At 43.4% G+C, this 15,088-nt stretch overlaps 1 protein-coding gene across 5 annotated transcripts in view; it reads left to right on the forward strand.

The window, feature by feature from the left end:
- The window catches only part of LOC117358023 (zinc finger protein 665-like), a 35,428-nt gene that overhangs the window by 6,914 nt on the left and 13,426 nt on the right, over positions 1–15,088 (forward strand). For 3 of the 5 annotated variants that reach the window (XM_033939429.1, XM_033939430.1, XM_033939433.1), the window contains exons 2-5: positions 898–1,024; positions 1,844–1,957; positions 7,020–7,148; positions 8,624–8,734. In XM_033939429.1, coding sequence (XP_033795320.1) covers positions 898–1,024; positions 1,844–1,957; positions 7,020–7,148; positions 8,624–8,734 — 481 coding nt within the window. The remainder of the gene's footprint in view (positions 1–897; positions 1,025–1,843; positions 1,958–7,019; positions 7,149–8,623; positions 8,735–15,088) is intronic. The other 2 variants (XM_033939431.1, XM_033939432.1) reach the window with 1 other exon arrangement.

The following is a 15,088-nucleotide window of genomic DNA, read 5'->3' on the forward strand; positions in this document are numbered from 1 at the left end:
CAGCATCAACCAACACCTCTTTGGAGTTATAGGGAAATACTTTTAAAACCAATAAGAGGAAATTTTTTTTCACTCAGAGAATAGTTAAGCCCTGGAACATGTCGCCAGAGGATGTGTTAAGAGTGGATAGCGTAGCTGGTTTTAAAAAAGGTTTGGACAAGTTCCTGGAGGAAAAGTCCATAGTATGTTATTGAGAACGATATGGGGGAAGCCACTGCTTAGGTTTTGGCCAGGTACTGGTGACCTGGATTAGCCACCGTGAGAACGGGCTACTGGGCCTGATGGACCATTGGTCTGACCCAGTAAGGCTATTCTTATGTTCATTTTTTCACACAACCTGCCAGTCTTGTTCACAGTTAAAAATTTTCTTTTTTCCCCAAAATCTTGGGATCCCAGTGGTGTCTCCCTCTTCATTAAGGGCCTCTCTGTATTGTTTTGTTCTAGGATATTTAATCTTCTCTCTGCCTGAGCTCTGCCACCTGTTGTAAGGTAGTTCGCCTTCAGCCTCTGTGAAGGAGTGATCCTATGGAAGCCCAGCCATGAACACTCACTTCCTCACTCCCTTATGCAGAAACGTGCCATGTTGTGTTTTGAGTTAAGGTCTCTTCTTTGCACCCCTAAAGCCTACCAAATAAATTACACAGATACATAAATATGGTTGGAAAACTGCTTTACTCTTACAAGGGGAAATCAAATGTATAGTTTAATATGAAAAAGATGCAGATGTATGCATATGTACTTTAGTATGGATTCAGAATTTCAAAAACAGATGCAGAATCTACTGAGCTGCCATGAGAAACTAGAGGTTGCACATATCGCAAAGTTTCTTACACAGACAATATAAAGAGATTAAGATTAAAAGGAGAGTGGCTGAGTGTGTCCTGTTTCCTGTTTCAGGCATCAGTCACATTCAGTGACGTTTCTGCTTATTTCCGGAAAATGGAGTGGGACATAATGGAAAAATGGCAGAAAGAGCTGTACAAGAAGGTCATCAAGGAGATTCACAGCTTCCTGATATCACAAGGTAAAGGTGCCTTTCTCTTATCTAGTACCCGTAGACTTTCTGTATCACCAGTGTTACCCATTTTTTGAAGGCTGAAAAAAAAATCCTGGGTGCCAGATTACCTGTGCACCTATAACTAGGGAGATGACCATTCCCAGTCCCAATGGAACAACTGCAGCTGTTCAGGGCCTAAGCCCAGCCAAAGACCTTATGGTGGCTGACACTATTGGCCTACACCTCCTGGATGTTGTGCAAAAATTCTTACTGTTATTCCTTAACTTTATAATTAAATTCAATCAAAAATGGTCCCAGTAAGTTTTGTCACTTATCTTTATTGTGCAGTCTTGCTAGCCAGCCTGATGGGATCCATTTCGCCCGAAAGAGAGAATGGACGCTGTACAACAGCTCCAACTGAACCTTGATAAAGCCAATTTATGGTGAAACGGGTCCCGTCGGGCTGGCTAGTAAGACTGCACAATAAAGATAAGTGACAAAACTTACTGTGACCATGTTTGATTGAATTTAATTATAAAGTTAACTAATAACAGTAAGAATTTTTGCACAACATCCAGGAGGTGTAGGCATATATTAACCCTTGGGACTTATATATTATAAAAATTTGCCTGCCTTCTGTTGTTAATCCACTCGGAAGTGAGCAATGCCAGAGACCCCAAATGATCCTCAACATCCTCCTTTGTTCCTGGCCACCAGTCTTCTTTCTCAGGCAAATACTTTCATCCAGATACACCCTGCACACTTGCTCCATTACAACAGAAAACCTCCAGGACTTCTACAAGAAAACAATTTAAAATGCAATGATGTTGTTTTTTTTGTCGGCAGGTTATTCAATTCTAAATCCTGATGTCATATTCAAGATAAAAAAGGAAGATGAGAAATATTTCACGCAACGGTATGAGTGGAAGAGAAAAGAAAACCTTAATGACCCCTCCATTAGTAAGTAAATGTTTTAGATTTTAGGGACTTCCATTTTCAGATCACCAGAGATTGGACCGTTCCCTCATGATAGAACCTCAAATTTACTGCAGTTAAGTGCCTTTCTCTAGATTTCTGGTATGGCCAGTAGGAAAAAGGAGGTATTGATGCCCCTGTATAAGACTTTGGTGAGACCTCATTTAGAATATTGTGTACAATTCCGGAGACCGCACCTTCAAAAAGATGTAAAAAGGATGGAGTCAGTCCATAGGGTGTATGGGGACAGAAGTAAAGATCTCAATTTGTATACTTCGGAGGAAATGCAAGAGAGGGGAGATATGATAGAGATGTTTAAATACCTATGTGATGTAAATGTGCATGAGTCAAATCTTTCATTTGAAAGGAAGCTCTGGAATGAGGGCATAGGATGAAGTTAAGAGGTGATAGGCTCAGGAGTAATCTAAGGAAATACTTTTTTACAGAAAGGGTGGTAGATGCGTGGAACAGTCTCCCAGAAGAGGTGGTGGAGACAGAAACTGTCTGAATTCAAGAAAGCTTGGGATAGGCACGTGGGATCTCTTAGAGAGAGGAAGAGATAATGGTTACTGTGGATGGGCTGACTGGATGGACCATTTGGCCTTTATCTGCCAGCATGTTTTTATGTTTCTTTTAAACTGTTGGGATTCTTGCCTTCTTTCCAAAAATTGTGAAAAAGACAGACTGACTCAGTAATTAACACAACCAAAGAGGAGAGCCCGCTGTACAAAAACTCAGCTCAGAGAAATAAAACTCTGAAGAGGGAGAGGTAACCCCCTCTTAGGAAAAGAGTTTATCTTCCAATCATTGCTTAATCAATGTTAAAAGCGAGTCCAGCTCAATGGTGTGAAAAAGGTTTCAAATATGTATAAATATCTTAATTGAAATACTGTATATGCTCAATTCACAAAACTTTTGCATTCAGGTTAACACTGAAATTTCTAAATGCACTTAGCTCGGTTGTAAGAGAACACTCATCAGGGTCCCGACGCGGCCCCGTTTCGGTGTCTACTTCAGGAGACCCCGCCACGCTGTAATTTGATATTTGCTAAGAAGTAACAACCGTGAAAGATTCAAGAGTGATCGTTCAAAATGTTGAAAACCTAACATATGCCGAAAGATTGGAGAATCTGGGCCTCTTTTCCTTGGAGAAGCGGAGGCTTAGAGGGGACATGATAGAGACTTACAAGATCATGAAGTGCATGGAGAAAGTGGAGAGGGACAGATTTTTCAAAATTTCGAAAAATACAAGAACGAGGGGACATTCAGAAAAGTTAAAAGGGGACAGATTCAGGACCAATGCTAGGAAGTTCTTCACCCTGAGGGTGGTGGACACCTGGAATGCGCTTCCAGAAGGTGTGATACGACAGAGTACGCTACTGGGTTTCAAGAAGGGTTTGGATGAATTCCTGAAGGATAAGGGGATTGAAGGGTATAGATAGAGGATTGGATGATTTCCAGAAGGAAAAGGGGATTGAGGGGTACTGATAGAGAATTAATATGCAGGTCCTTGACCTGATGGGCCGCTGCGCAAGCGGACTGCTGGGCAGGATGGACCTCTGGTCTCACCCTGCAGAGGCACTGCTTAGGTATAATTGGGGGGGGGGGGGAACTGCTAAATGCATGATAATAAATCCCTTGAGGCAGCTATCCAAGGAACAAGGGGCCTTTGTCAGGCTATTTGATTAAAAATTGGGCTGCATTGGACTGATCCAACAATTAGAATGAAAAAATCACCAACATAGATTATAACTACACTCACTCTTATCTCACTAAACAGAGTCTCCAACTTAATGAGAAGGATCTCAGAAACCAACACATACAACATAAATGCATGTGCATGTGATTTACAGGTTGAATATCATTTATTGATCCCACAAAAACTCTTTATAGATTCATGTGGGGAGTGTGTGGTGCAATGGTTAGAGCCACAGCCTCAGCACCCTGAGGTTGTGGGTTCAAATCCCACACTGCTCCTTGTGACCCTGGGCAAGTCACTTAATCCCCCATTGCCCCAGGTACATTAGATAGAGTGTGAGCCCTCTGGGACAGATAGGGAAACATGTTTGAGTACCTGAATGTAAACCACTTAGACTCTAAGTGGTATATAAATGCTTAAATAAATAAACAACATCTGGCACATTTAGACTTATTTTCAATATTTTTTTCTCTTGTTTACAGAATATGTCCAAAAGAATACATTTAATTCAAATTGTCTCCTCATCAACATAGCACTCCAGATTTAAAGCACTCCCTGATGAGTCCCATTTCACCGCTACAGACAGCTTCTTTAGGGGGTCACTCAGAGGGACTAATTTTAAGAATGCCACTCACAGCCCTCAAATATGAAGTACCATTTTGAAAATTTTCAAGTTTGAGGGCTGTGAGTGGCATTCTTAAAATTAGTCCCTCTGAATGGACCTATAAGAATTTTGTAGGATCAATGAACTATATTGAACCTGTAAATCATATGCATGTATGTTTATGGTATCTGTGTTGGTTACTGAGATTCTTTTCCTCTCATTTAGTTGGTGGCACTCTGTTTAGCAAGATCTGTACTGGACTGATACTATTCTTTGAGGATTATAATACATTGGGGATCACATAGTGGAAGGAACCATTAGAACAGAGAGTGAATGGACAGCCATGGGGAACAGTGGAACATAACAGCACTATCCTCCTGAAGGCTCCACCACAAAACTAACAACTAACAAAACTAAGAGGTCCTTTTATTAAGGCGCTGTAACCGATTTAGTGTATGCTAAAGATTAGCGCATGCTAAATGCCATAGCACCCACAGAATATAATGGATGCCTGAGCATTTAGCACACACTAATAATCTTTAGCGTGTGCTAAAATCACATTGTATTTGTGATAACTGTGTGGTTCAAATCCATAGAGGTTTGTTTTATATTTTTTGTATATGTCTAACACTTTTTGATAATGGAGATTTTTCACTGGAGTTTTTTTGCAACTACATGGGGGGGAATTCTAATCTAATCTAATATTTAGTTTTGTATACCGAGACTTCAGTCCAGGAAAGCTCGACTCAGTTTACAACAATTAAGTTAGGCCAGTAAAGGCATATAGAGAGTTATCAGAAAGATTAGTTTCCAAAATGTTTAGTGAACAGAATGGTTTTCAAAGACTTACGAAAAAAAGGAAGGGAACCGGAACCTCTTAAATGAAGTGGAAGGTCATTCCAGAGTTGGGTAAGCTTAAAAGACAGAGATTGACTAAGAGTCTTGTTTCTTTTAATACCTTTACTAGATGGACAGAACAGCTTGAATTGTTGGTCACCCCTTTCAAAAGAGAATCTATGAGTTCCAAGATAAAGGGACTAGGGGAGTAAAAATACCACAGAGGATTTTAAGAGTGACACAAGCACATTTGAACTGGGGGGGAATTCTATAAATAGCACTCAAAATGGGTACCCAAAAATCAGCACTTAGCACTATTCTATTAAGAGTATGTTCCCTATACAGTACTCCCCCGATATTCACGGGGGTTCCGTTCCAGGAACCCCCGCGAATCTCGAAAAACTGCAAATACGGTTTTTCATGGGGTAGCCTGAAGAGGGCAGCGGGAGAGGGCAGCAGGAGAGCGGCTGGAGTGCCACGAGTGCAGGAAATCACTCGCGGTATGCTCCGACCGCCTCTTCCTGTACTAAGTCTGGCCCAACTTAATGCAGGAAGAGGCGGTCAGAGCGTACTGCGAGTGATTTCCGGTGCTCCGGCTGCTCACTCCTGCCTCTCCTGCCTCCTGCACACCGCTGCCCTCTCCTTGTCGGCGGTTTGCGGTCAGAAAATACTGTGAATGACCGGGACCGCAAACCACCGACCATGAACAACCGGGGGAACACTGTATACAGTAGCACCTAGTGTTCTTTTCCCACTGATCATCACACATGTCTTCTGTTATTGCAAACAACAGCTCATGCCTACTGATATTACCTCTGAGGCAGTGGTGTAGTAAGGAAGGGGGGACAGCGGCACCTTGCGGGGGCACCAGCACCTCCTCTCCTCTCTGTCCCACTCCTGTGTATCTCTAGAAAAGTTCGCTGCCGAGCTGCATCTTCTACCTGCTGCACGTGCCAGCTCCCTTCTGACGTCACTTCCTGGTTGTGAGACCAGGATGTAGCATCAGAAGGGAGCCGAGGCCAGCGTGAGCAGCGGGTGAAAGATGCTGTTCATGCCGGCGAACATTTCAAGACGTATGTGGGGAGAGGCACTCAAGCGGCAAGGTGTGCACGGTGCGGCGATGCCAGGTGCCACTGCCCTGGGTGCCAACCTCCTTAGCTACGCCACTGCTCTGAGATCTCACCAGAGGCTTATATTTTGAGTAGTGTGTGTGATTTTTGAAGATCACACCTTCTAAAGGATGATGTCAGTGTAAAGGGTGGCTACTAAAATGGTCTGTGACCTTTGTCATAAATGATATTGGATGGGTTTAAATAAATAAATATGTATGCTTTGGAAGAAAGGCAAGCAAGGAGATGTGGTAGAGACATTTAAATACTTTCATGGTTTAAATACACAGGAGACAAGTCTCTCTCACTTGAGAGGATGCTCCGGAGTGAGGGGTCATGGTATGAAAATGAAAGGGGATAAACTTGGGAGTAATCTAAAATACAGAAAGGATGATGGATGTGTGGAAGTGGCGGAGACAAGGACTGCATCTAGATTTAAGAAAGCATGGAAGAAGAACTGAGGATCTCTGAGGGAAATTATTGGGAGCCTACGGATAGGCAGTCTGAATCAGTCATGTGGTCTTTAATGTAGTTGTAAAACCACAAAAAGGCGTTATATAAGTCCCAAACCCTTTCCCTTATGGGGATGGATGGGACTTGATACAATACTTTTTCTGTGTGTGGTTACAATCAAAGAAAGTGGTTTACATATTACTTATTTTTTGTACCTGGGGCAATGAACTGTTAAGTAACTTGCCCAGAGTCACAAGGTAACTACAGTAGGCTGCTCTAACCACTAGGCCACTTTTACTATCTTTTTCTACAGTTTAATGTTGTAAGCATTTTTTCATCTAACAGGCTCCCCCGATATCAAGCCTGACATTTTAATCCGATTTGGTCAAGAAGGATTCGGGTCTGAGCCCCAGCGATCTGAGGAAAAAGGAAGCGTATCCATCACAAGAACCTGTGAGGCATTACATGAAGCAGGTGATGTGGTATCTATTAAAGCTAGCAATAGGATGATTCAGACATTTCCTACAAGAAAGATGCCATCTACTATCTGAGCCCCCAACTTATTTTGGTTCCATTATTTACTCCTTTATTTCATGTAGTTTCAGGCTTCTTTTGTTATCTTTTATTTCTTTTCTCTCATTTTCCCCCTATCCTTTTCCCTTATTCCCTATAGCAGGGGTAGGCAATTCCGGTCCTCAAGAGCCAGAGCCAAGTCAGGTTTTCAGGATATCCACAATAAATATGCATGAGATAGATTTGCATCTCAAGGAGGCAGTGCATGCAAATCCATCTCATACATATTCATTGTGGATATCCTGAAAACCTGACCTAGCTCTGGCTCTTGACGACGGAATTGCCTACCCCTGCCCTATAGTATGTCTTTTCCTAAAGGCACCTCCTTGACTCCTTTCTCTAATTTTTTTATTTCCCCCCCCCCCCCCCCATATAGCCTCTCTTCCTCTTTTTGTCCTTTTTTCTGTCCTCTGCTTCTACTTTCCCATTTTTCCTTGCTTTATTTCATTAGTTTTTCTTATCACTTTGTCTCTCACTCTTCCCTTTTTCTCACGATCTAAAGTTTTTGTACCCTTTTTGCCATTTTTCTCACTTATCTGCTTCAGCCCTTTGACTGTGTGAGCCATGATGCTCTGGCAGCAGGAAAGAGGCAGAATGCTGTCTCCCTCCCCCCTACCCTCCCAAAGGAGGGAAGCAGAATTTCCTTCACAACTTATATTAAAAGAAAAAGGCAAGGGGACTGCCTAGTGGAAGCAGCAACATGACGGAGAGTAGCAGGGTAGCCCCTCACTGGTAGACGCAGGGAGGTAGGATGTAACACTCCCCCCCCACCACTAGGGTTATCAGGCATCTAGGAAAACCCAGACATGTCCTCTTCTTAGAGGACTGTCCGGGCTCCCAGACAGACTTTTCCAAAACCCAGTGTTTGCGGAAGAAAATATGATAACCCTACACACCACCACACACACACACAAACCTTTGAAATTCTCAACAGCAGGGCCGTGATAATTCCATTGTAGTTTTTATGGTCAATGGGTGCCCTAACTACAGTAGTTCATTTTTAAAGCAGTGATGATTGGAGGGTGGCCAGTGTTAACACCAATTTTTTTAAAAAAGTTCCAGGGGAGAACGGGCTACTGGGATATGTCTAAAAAGCCATTTTGATTATCTGCACTTGGATGACCTGTCTTTTAGATCGGATCGTCCAAGTGCCAACTTGGGCGATTTTTAGAAGTATTTCTGTTTCGATTATGAGCCCCATAGTCTTAATGCATGGGCATACCCCCAATAATTACTACATATTTGCAGTTACTGTGTGTTACATTTTTGCTGTTAAAAGTGCAGTAAATGCAAAAACTTATCACACTTCAATAAAAGAACCCTTAAGTTAATATCCAAGGCTACTTAAAAGCTGAAAATAATTTCCATTTTCCTAGTAGGCATCCCAGATTGCAATCTCAAGCCAAAAACAGAGATCCTGAAAATGGAAGAGCCTCATATCACTGACCACCTGGAAGGAGGAGAGGAAATAATCAATAGCAGCAGAGGTGAGAAAAACATTTTCTGTCAAAAATTGATGTGCCGTTAGGAGTATATCACACTTCATACACATTCAGGAGGCATCTTAAAACTTGCGTTCAGTTACATTTCTATTACTGAAGCCCCAGCCTTTGTCCAGCTTGGCCTTCCACTGTTTGTCAGTGAGTGAGAGAAAACACTGCAAGTAAAAAAATGGAAGTAAAAAAATGAGATGCCCAGAACCAGCAGGATGAGGTTAGATATTGTCTATTTCCCTCTGTTTATGTGCTGTTGCCTTTCCATCCTGTCTGCAAACAATATCACTTGCATGGACTAATGAACACTCAGTATGAAAATCTGCTTGCACAAGTTATATGCGTAAACTAATTCAAGAGCACTTTACCAAAACTCACTTATTCCTTGTCAGCAGCAGTTGATTCCAGAGACATGTGGGATATGACCAACTACCAGCCGGTGGAGATAGAACCAAACTGAGCTCTGTCTGATAGGAAGGTAAGCTCCCTGGTCAGCCAGTATTTTCTGTCTCCAGGACTGCTCCTGTTCTGGGTTTCTCAGCTCAGTTGAACCTGGGAGAGTTTAGGCCTATCATAGGGGTACACCTGGTGGTGCCAGGTCCCCCCTCCCCACATTCTCCCTCATCTCCTGCTATGTCCTTTGCCCTCCTCACAGCAAAAAAAAAAAAAAGACAAGCGAAGAAGTGCAATTTTACTGCTGCGGCATTCTTTAGAAGTGGGGGAGATTCCCTGCTTATTTGGCAGGACTTTATTCAGGATAAAGGATGCAGGGGATCCCGCACTGTACTGTTTCCTGCCCTGCCATGTTGGGGATTAAAACCAAAAAAGGTATGCATAATACCCTCAAAATACGAACATATAACGCTTTAAGTTGCACTGGCTTCTAGTAGAGGGCTGCATTTTTATAAAGTTTTAAATGGCTTACTGCCAAAATTTACATCTTCTTTCTTTACATTTCCTTCGATGAAAGGTCGCTCACACAAAAGTTATGTTCACAGGCTGCTTGCTTACCAAACAGCTCTTTGAGACCCTGAATTTCACTCCCTGCTTCTTAATTCTACTTCTTTTATGCACTTTAGAAAGTTTTTAAAAAAAACTGAATTGTTTGTTAAATATGTTAGTGATTGAATTGGTTTTATAATTTGAATATTATGTCATTTTACTAATTAATGGTTAGGTTTTTTTATTTTTGTACATCACTTTGAATTGGAAGGTACTGTGATTCATAAATCAATTTTTATGTTATCTTACATTGCCTGCCCTTCACACGGCTGGTACAGGGGCAGGTCAATGGGGGTAGGATCAGGCCCCTTTCCTCTTTCACTTGGGGACATTGCCTCTTTGCTGGGTCTGTGGACCGTATGAAGGCTTTGTGGACGCGCTTGCATTTCTGCAGTGGCCATTTTGGGATTCCCTCTCCCCTTCTGGGCCGTTTGCTCCTGGGATCTCTTCAGATGCCTCCTGTCTCACTGGAGTGCTGCCAGTGGGAGCTGTAAGCCTCTGTTGACTCTTGCATTGCTCCTTTGTGGAGTGTAATGAGGTGAACAAACAGGATATGACAGGCATGGCTCTGCAAGAAAAGAAGAAGAAACAGCACTAAACAAGGAGGAAAGGAAGAGAAATAGCAGGGTTTTTTTCTCCCAGGAAATATTTGCTTTCTGAGGCTTGCCTTTGGCATAGGGTAAGTGTTTTAAATTCTATTTCTACCCTTGATGCATTCTTTTATAGGTCTTAGGTTTGTTATGGCCTTCTTCTGGCCCTTCCTTCACTCACAGCAGCTATGGTCAATGGGAAACTTTGGCGTGCTTAGTGGCTCTTGCAGGCCTCATCCTCTTGTGGCCATTTTGGGCTTCAGTGCTTGGGATCTACCTTGTGACAGACTTCAGAGATCTGTAGGCAGGCACTCTGTTACTCTCTGTCCTGCATTTGGCAAAGGTGCAAACAATGACACAGTTCTCCTTCCTCTAGATCAGAACTCCATTGCAATGGCAGCAGTTTGATGGCCTAATCCCTGTTCTCAGTCCTTGTCTCTGCTCTGTCAATTTTGCATGTCTCCAGAGGCACACAAGCTTCTTGCTTCCCTGGGGTTTGCTCCGGTTGTGTCAACCTTGCTGCATTAGATCCTTAAGAACATAAGAATAGCCTTATTAGGTCAGACCAATGGTCCATCAAGCCCAGTAGCCCATTCTCACGGTGGCCAATCCAGGTCACTAGTACCTGGCCAAAACCCAAGGTGTATCAATATTCCATGCTACCAATACAGGGCAAGCAGTGGCTTCCCCCTTGTCTTTTTCAATAACAGACTATGGACTTTTCCTCCAGGAACTTGTCCAAACCTTTCTTAAAACCAGCTACGCTATCCGCTCTTGCCACATCCTTTGGCAACGCATTCCAGAGCTTAACTATTCTCTGAGTGAAAAAAATTTCCTCCTATTGGTTTTAAAAGTATTTCTGTGTAACTTGGAGTTTCCCCTAGTCTTTGTAATTTTTGACGGAACAAAAAATCAATCCACTTGTACCTGTTCTACTCCATTCAGGATTTTGTAGACTTCAATCATATCTGCCCCTCAGCCGTCTCTTTTCCAAGCTGAAGAGCCCTAACCATTTTAGTCTTTCCTCATACGAGAGGAGTTCCATCTCCTTTACCCTCTTGGTCGCTCTTCTTTGAACTTTTTCTAGCGCCTTTCTTGAGATAAGGAGACAGATATTGTGGCCCAAGTAGCATTCTTAGATCTCACCTGCTCCTCGGGTGGTATTCTTAAATACTCAAGAGGCTGCTCAGGCAGTGCTGTCAGGTGCCAGTTCTGATTGAGGCTGTGCTCTGTGTCTCCACTGCTCTGGCTACACTCTCTTGGCTCAGGTGCTCCTCTGGCAACACTTTCAGGAATTAGATGCTGCTTTGGCAGCTTTCTAGTGTCTCAGGACTGCTCTGACCAAACTTTCAGGTCTCAGATCAGGGCCAGCTCAACCTGGGGATGAGGTGAGTCTCTGTTTCATGGCACATGTGACAAAGGGTGCCAAACTCCTAGTCAGTCTACCTTCAAACATTGAGAGAGATAGATACCAGACTGGAATTTTGGCACCTTTTTATTATCAATGCATTGGTCCAATTGTTGAGAGAGGGGGGTGAAATATTGCATCACAGGTGGAAGTAAGGAGAAACATACCAGACTTCAGGGTTGGAAGGGGGCACCAATGCAAAAGCTGGTTCAGGATGCCACAGTTCCTTGAGCTGGCCTTGCCTCAGATTTGTTCAGGTGGCACCCTCATGTATCAGGTGCTGCTGGAGCAATACTCTCATGCCTCAGATGCTGCTAGGGTGGCAATGTACTTCTCAGATGCTGCTCTAACGGTATGCTTGGGTCTCGGATGCTGATCTGGCGACACTCTCATGTCTCGGATGCTGCTCAGGGGGACACTCACAGGTCTCCAATGCTGCTACAGCAACTCTTGAGACTCAGATACTGCTCCAGCAGCCCTTTCTCTCATGTCTTGGACGCTGTACAGACAGCTCTCTCTTATGTCTCGGATGCTGCTCAGACAGCTCTCTCTCACTCTCTCATGACTTTACTGATCGGGCCGCTCTCTCATACTCATGGCTCTGATGTCCCTGAGAACAAGAGGCTGCTGTTGCCGCATAAGAAGGCAGCTCCCAAAGAAGAAATGTGACCTCATTCGACTGCCCAGAGACTAAAAGAAGTCAGAGCCAATGGACAAAGATTCCAGAATGCTTCTACACAGAGATGAAACCTTTGGAACAGGGCCATTCCAGATACTAGCCAGCCACCTGAGGGCAAGACTGGTTGCTAGGGTGTTGGCTGCAGGATTTTGGTCTCTGTAGTGATAACAATTTTGAGTGAGCTGTAGGAAGCTGAGAAGCTTCTGTTGCTGACTCTTAGGCCTGTGGGGCTACACAGTTTTATTTCCATTATTCAGTGAGTGCTGGAGGCAGTTGGCTTTTGTGGTACCAATACTATGCTGCCCTTTACTGTGCCAATGGTCTCAGTCTACCTGGGCTGGACATTCTGTCCACAGCCAGGTGGTCTGGTACCCCCACTCTCATAGGCAGTGCCCTGTATTTTCTTGGAGTCGATATGCTCCATGCTTCCAAGATGCTATGATACAGGAGCCTTCTTTCAATCTGCTCTGGTCTTTCAGCAACCTTTGGTCTCCAGGGGGCTTCTTTCATTTCTGCCTTTTTGGGTGTCTCCTATCAATAGACTTATGCTGTTTTGTTAGGTCTTGGTCATCGAGGCTTCTTCCATTTCTTCTATATCTTAGGGTAGTTTGTTTCCTGGCTGGTTCACTTTCAGCTTCTGTGCCATTAATTAATTGGGTTCTTAGGTTGCTATCCAAATGGGTGGCAGGGTCCTGTGATCTGGCTGTTGGGCATGCTGCGTAGCCTAGAGCAATCTGTCTGGTTAGTAGTGCCAGACAGGAGCTACATATTGTTCCTCTGTGGACTCTTTGTTGGCTCTGGCTCTAGGTGCGAGCCACCACTCATGCGACAGTCACCAGCTTGCATAGAATTCACTTCATTTCAAGGAGATACTGGGATTGCTCACCATTTCTGTTGGATCTTCATGGATCCTTTCCTAGACACAGGGCATAGTTGCCTCTCTGCCTGTAGCACATGTTCTGGATTTGTCTGTCGAGTGCAGCTCAGTCTCTGGCTGTTGAGTGCAATGCAGCTCTATCTCAGGATGTAGAGCACAAGTGCAGCTCCTTCTCTGAATGTCAGGCACATGGCCACTTCTGGATGTCGGGTGCTGCTCCATTCCTGAATTTCAAGCACAGAATTTTGTTGGCTGTTTTGTCTTTGGCCACTGTGCACACGCTTTCCACCCCTTCCAGGTGGTATGGTGATTCCTCTCTGGAGCAATGAAGTCTGCTCCAGCTCTGTTTGGCCTCGCATCTTTGCAGGCTTGCCAGGACAGTGTGGCGCCTTGCATTTTATAGCACAAGTCTGGCACTTTTGCCAACTTTTAGTTCCCTTGTATCCCGGGGAGAACAGTTTCCAATGGGCCTTTCCCTCAGTTCGTAAGAAGGCCACTTAGTTTGAGGTCTTGCTCTTCTCGGCGTTCTTTTCGATACCTCATCCTGATATGAGGAGTGCAACACGTCTCTGGATTCATTTGTTGTTGATGATGAGGAGGAAGAAAAAAATTATGTCTTACCTGATAATTTCCTTTCTTTTAGCAACAGCAGATGAATCCAGAGTCCCACCCTTTCTGATTTGTTTGATTTCCCCTTTCTTCCTTAGGTGTTGGGCTTTCTGTCTGCTTCTGTGTTGGACCTATTAGCTGTATGTCTTGGACTGTGAGGAGGGAGATCTATACCTATTTTGGCTGAATGATGGTCCTTCTGCTTTCTTATGAGAAATACTAGCTGACCAAGGAGTTTACCATCCCATAAGAGAAAGATCAGTTTAGTTTTCTCTATCTCCACCTGCTGGTAAATGATCACAATTCGCATCTCTGGATTCATCTACTGTGACTAAAGGAAAGAAAGTTATAGTTTCATAGTTTATTAAAATTTGATTAAACGCTTCTCCTGGAACTCAAAGCATTTTACAATAAAATTTTCAAATATGGGTAGAGAACAGACAACAAATAGTAAACATAAACCTAACAAAACCGACATACTGTACTTGGTTGGGATGGTGACATGAGAATAATAGGAAAAAGGGGAGAGCTACAATTTGTTGAAAAAGAGAATATTAAAGGAAGAAACAATAGGAAGGATATGACAAGGTAAGTGATAATTAATAAAAATTAGAGAAAAATAAAATAGGATAAATCAATTGTAGGCATCTTTAAAAAGAAAGCATTTTAAACTACTCTTGAATTTATCCAAGTTTTGTTTTGCTCTAATGTGTAAGGGAAGAGAGTTCCAAATTAAAGGGGCAGTAACTGAAAAAATGAGAGTATGACGGGTGCCAATTATAAGAACATAAGAATTGCTGCTGCTGGGTCAGACCAGCAGTCCATCAAGCCCAGCAATCCGCTCACATGGCGGCCCTCTGGTCAAAGACCAACGCCCTAACTGATACTAGCCCTACCAGCGTACATCCTTGTTCAGCAGGAACTTGTCTAACTTAGTCTTGAATCCCTGGAGGGTGTTTTCCCCTATGACAGACTCCGGAAGAGCATTCCAGTTTTCTACCACCCTCTGGGTGAAGAATTTCTTTACTTTTGTGCGAAATCGGTCCCCTTTCAACTTTAGAGAATGCCCTCTCGTTCTCCCTACCTTGGAGAGGGTGAACAACCTGTCCTTATCTACTAAGTCTATCCCCTTCAGTATCTTGAATGTTTCGATCATGTCCCCTCTCAATCTCCTCTGTTCGAG

Source organism: Geotrypetes seraphini, chromosome 3, assembly GCF_902459505.1.
Source record: "Geotrypetes seraphini chromosome 3, aGeoSer1.1, whole genome shotgun sequence".
In the NCBI taxonomy this organism is placed as follows: domain Eukaryota; kingdom Metazoa; phylum Chordata; class Amphibia; order Gymnophiona; family Dermophiidae; genus Geotrypetes; species Geotrypetes seraphini.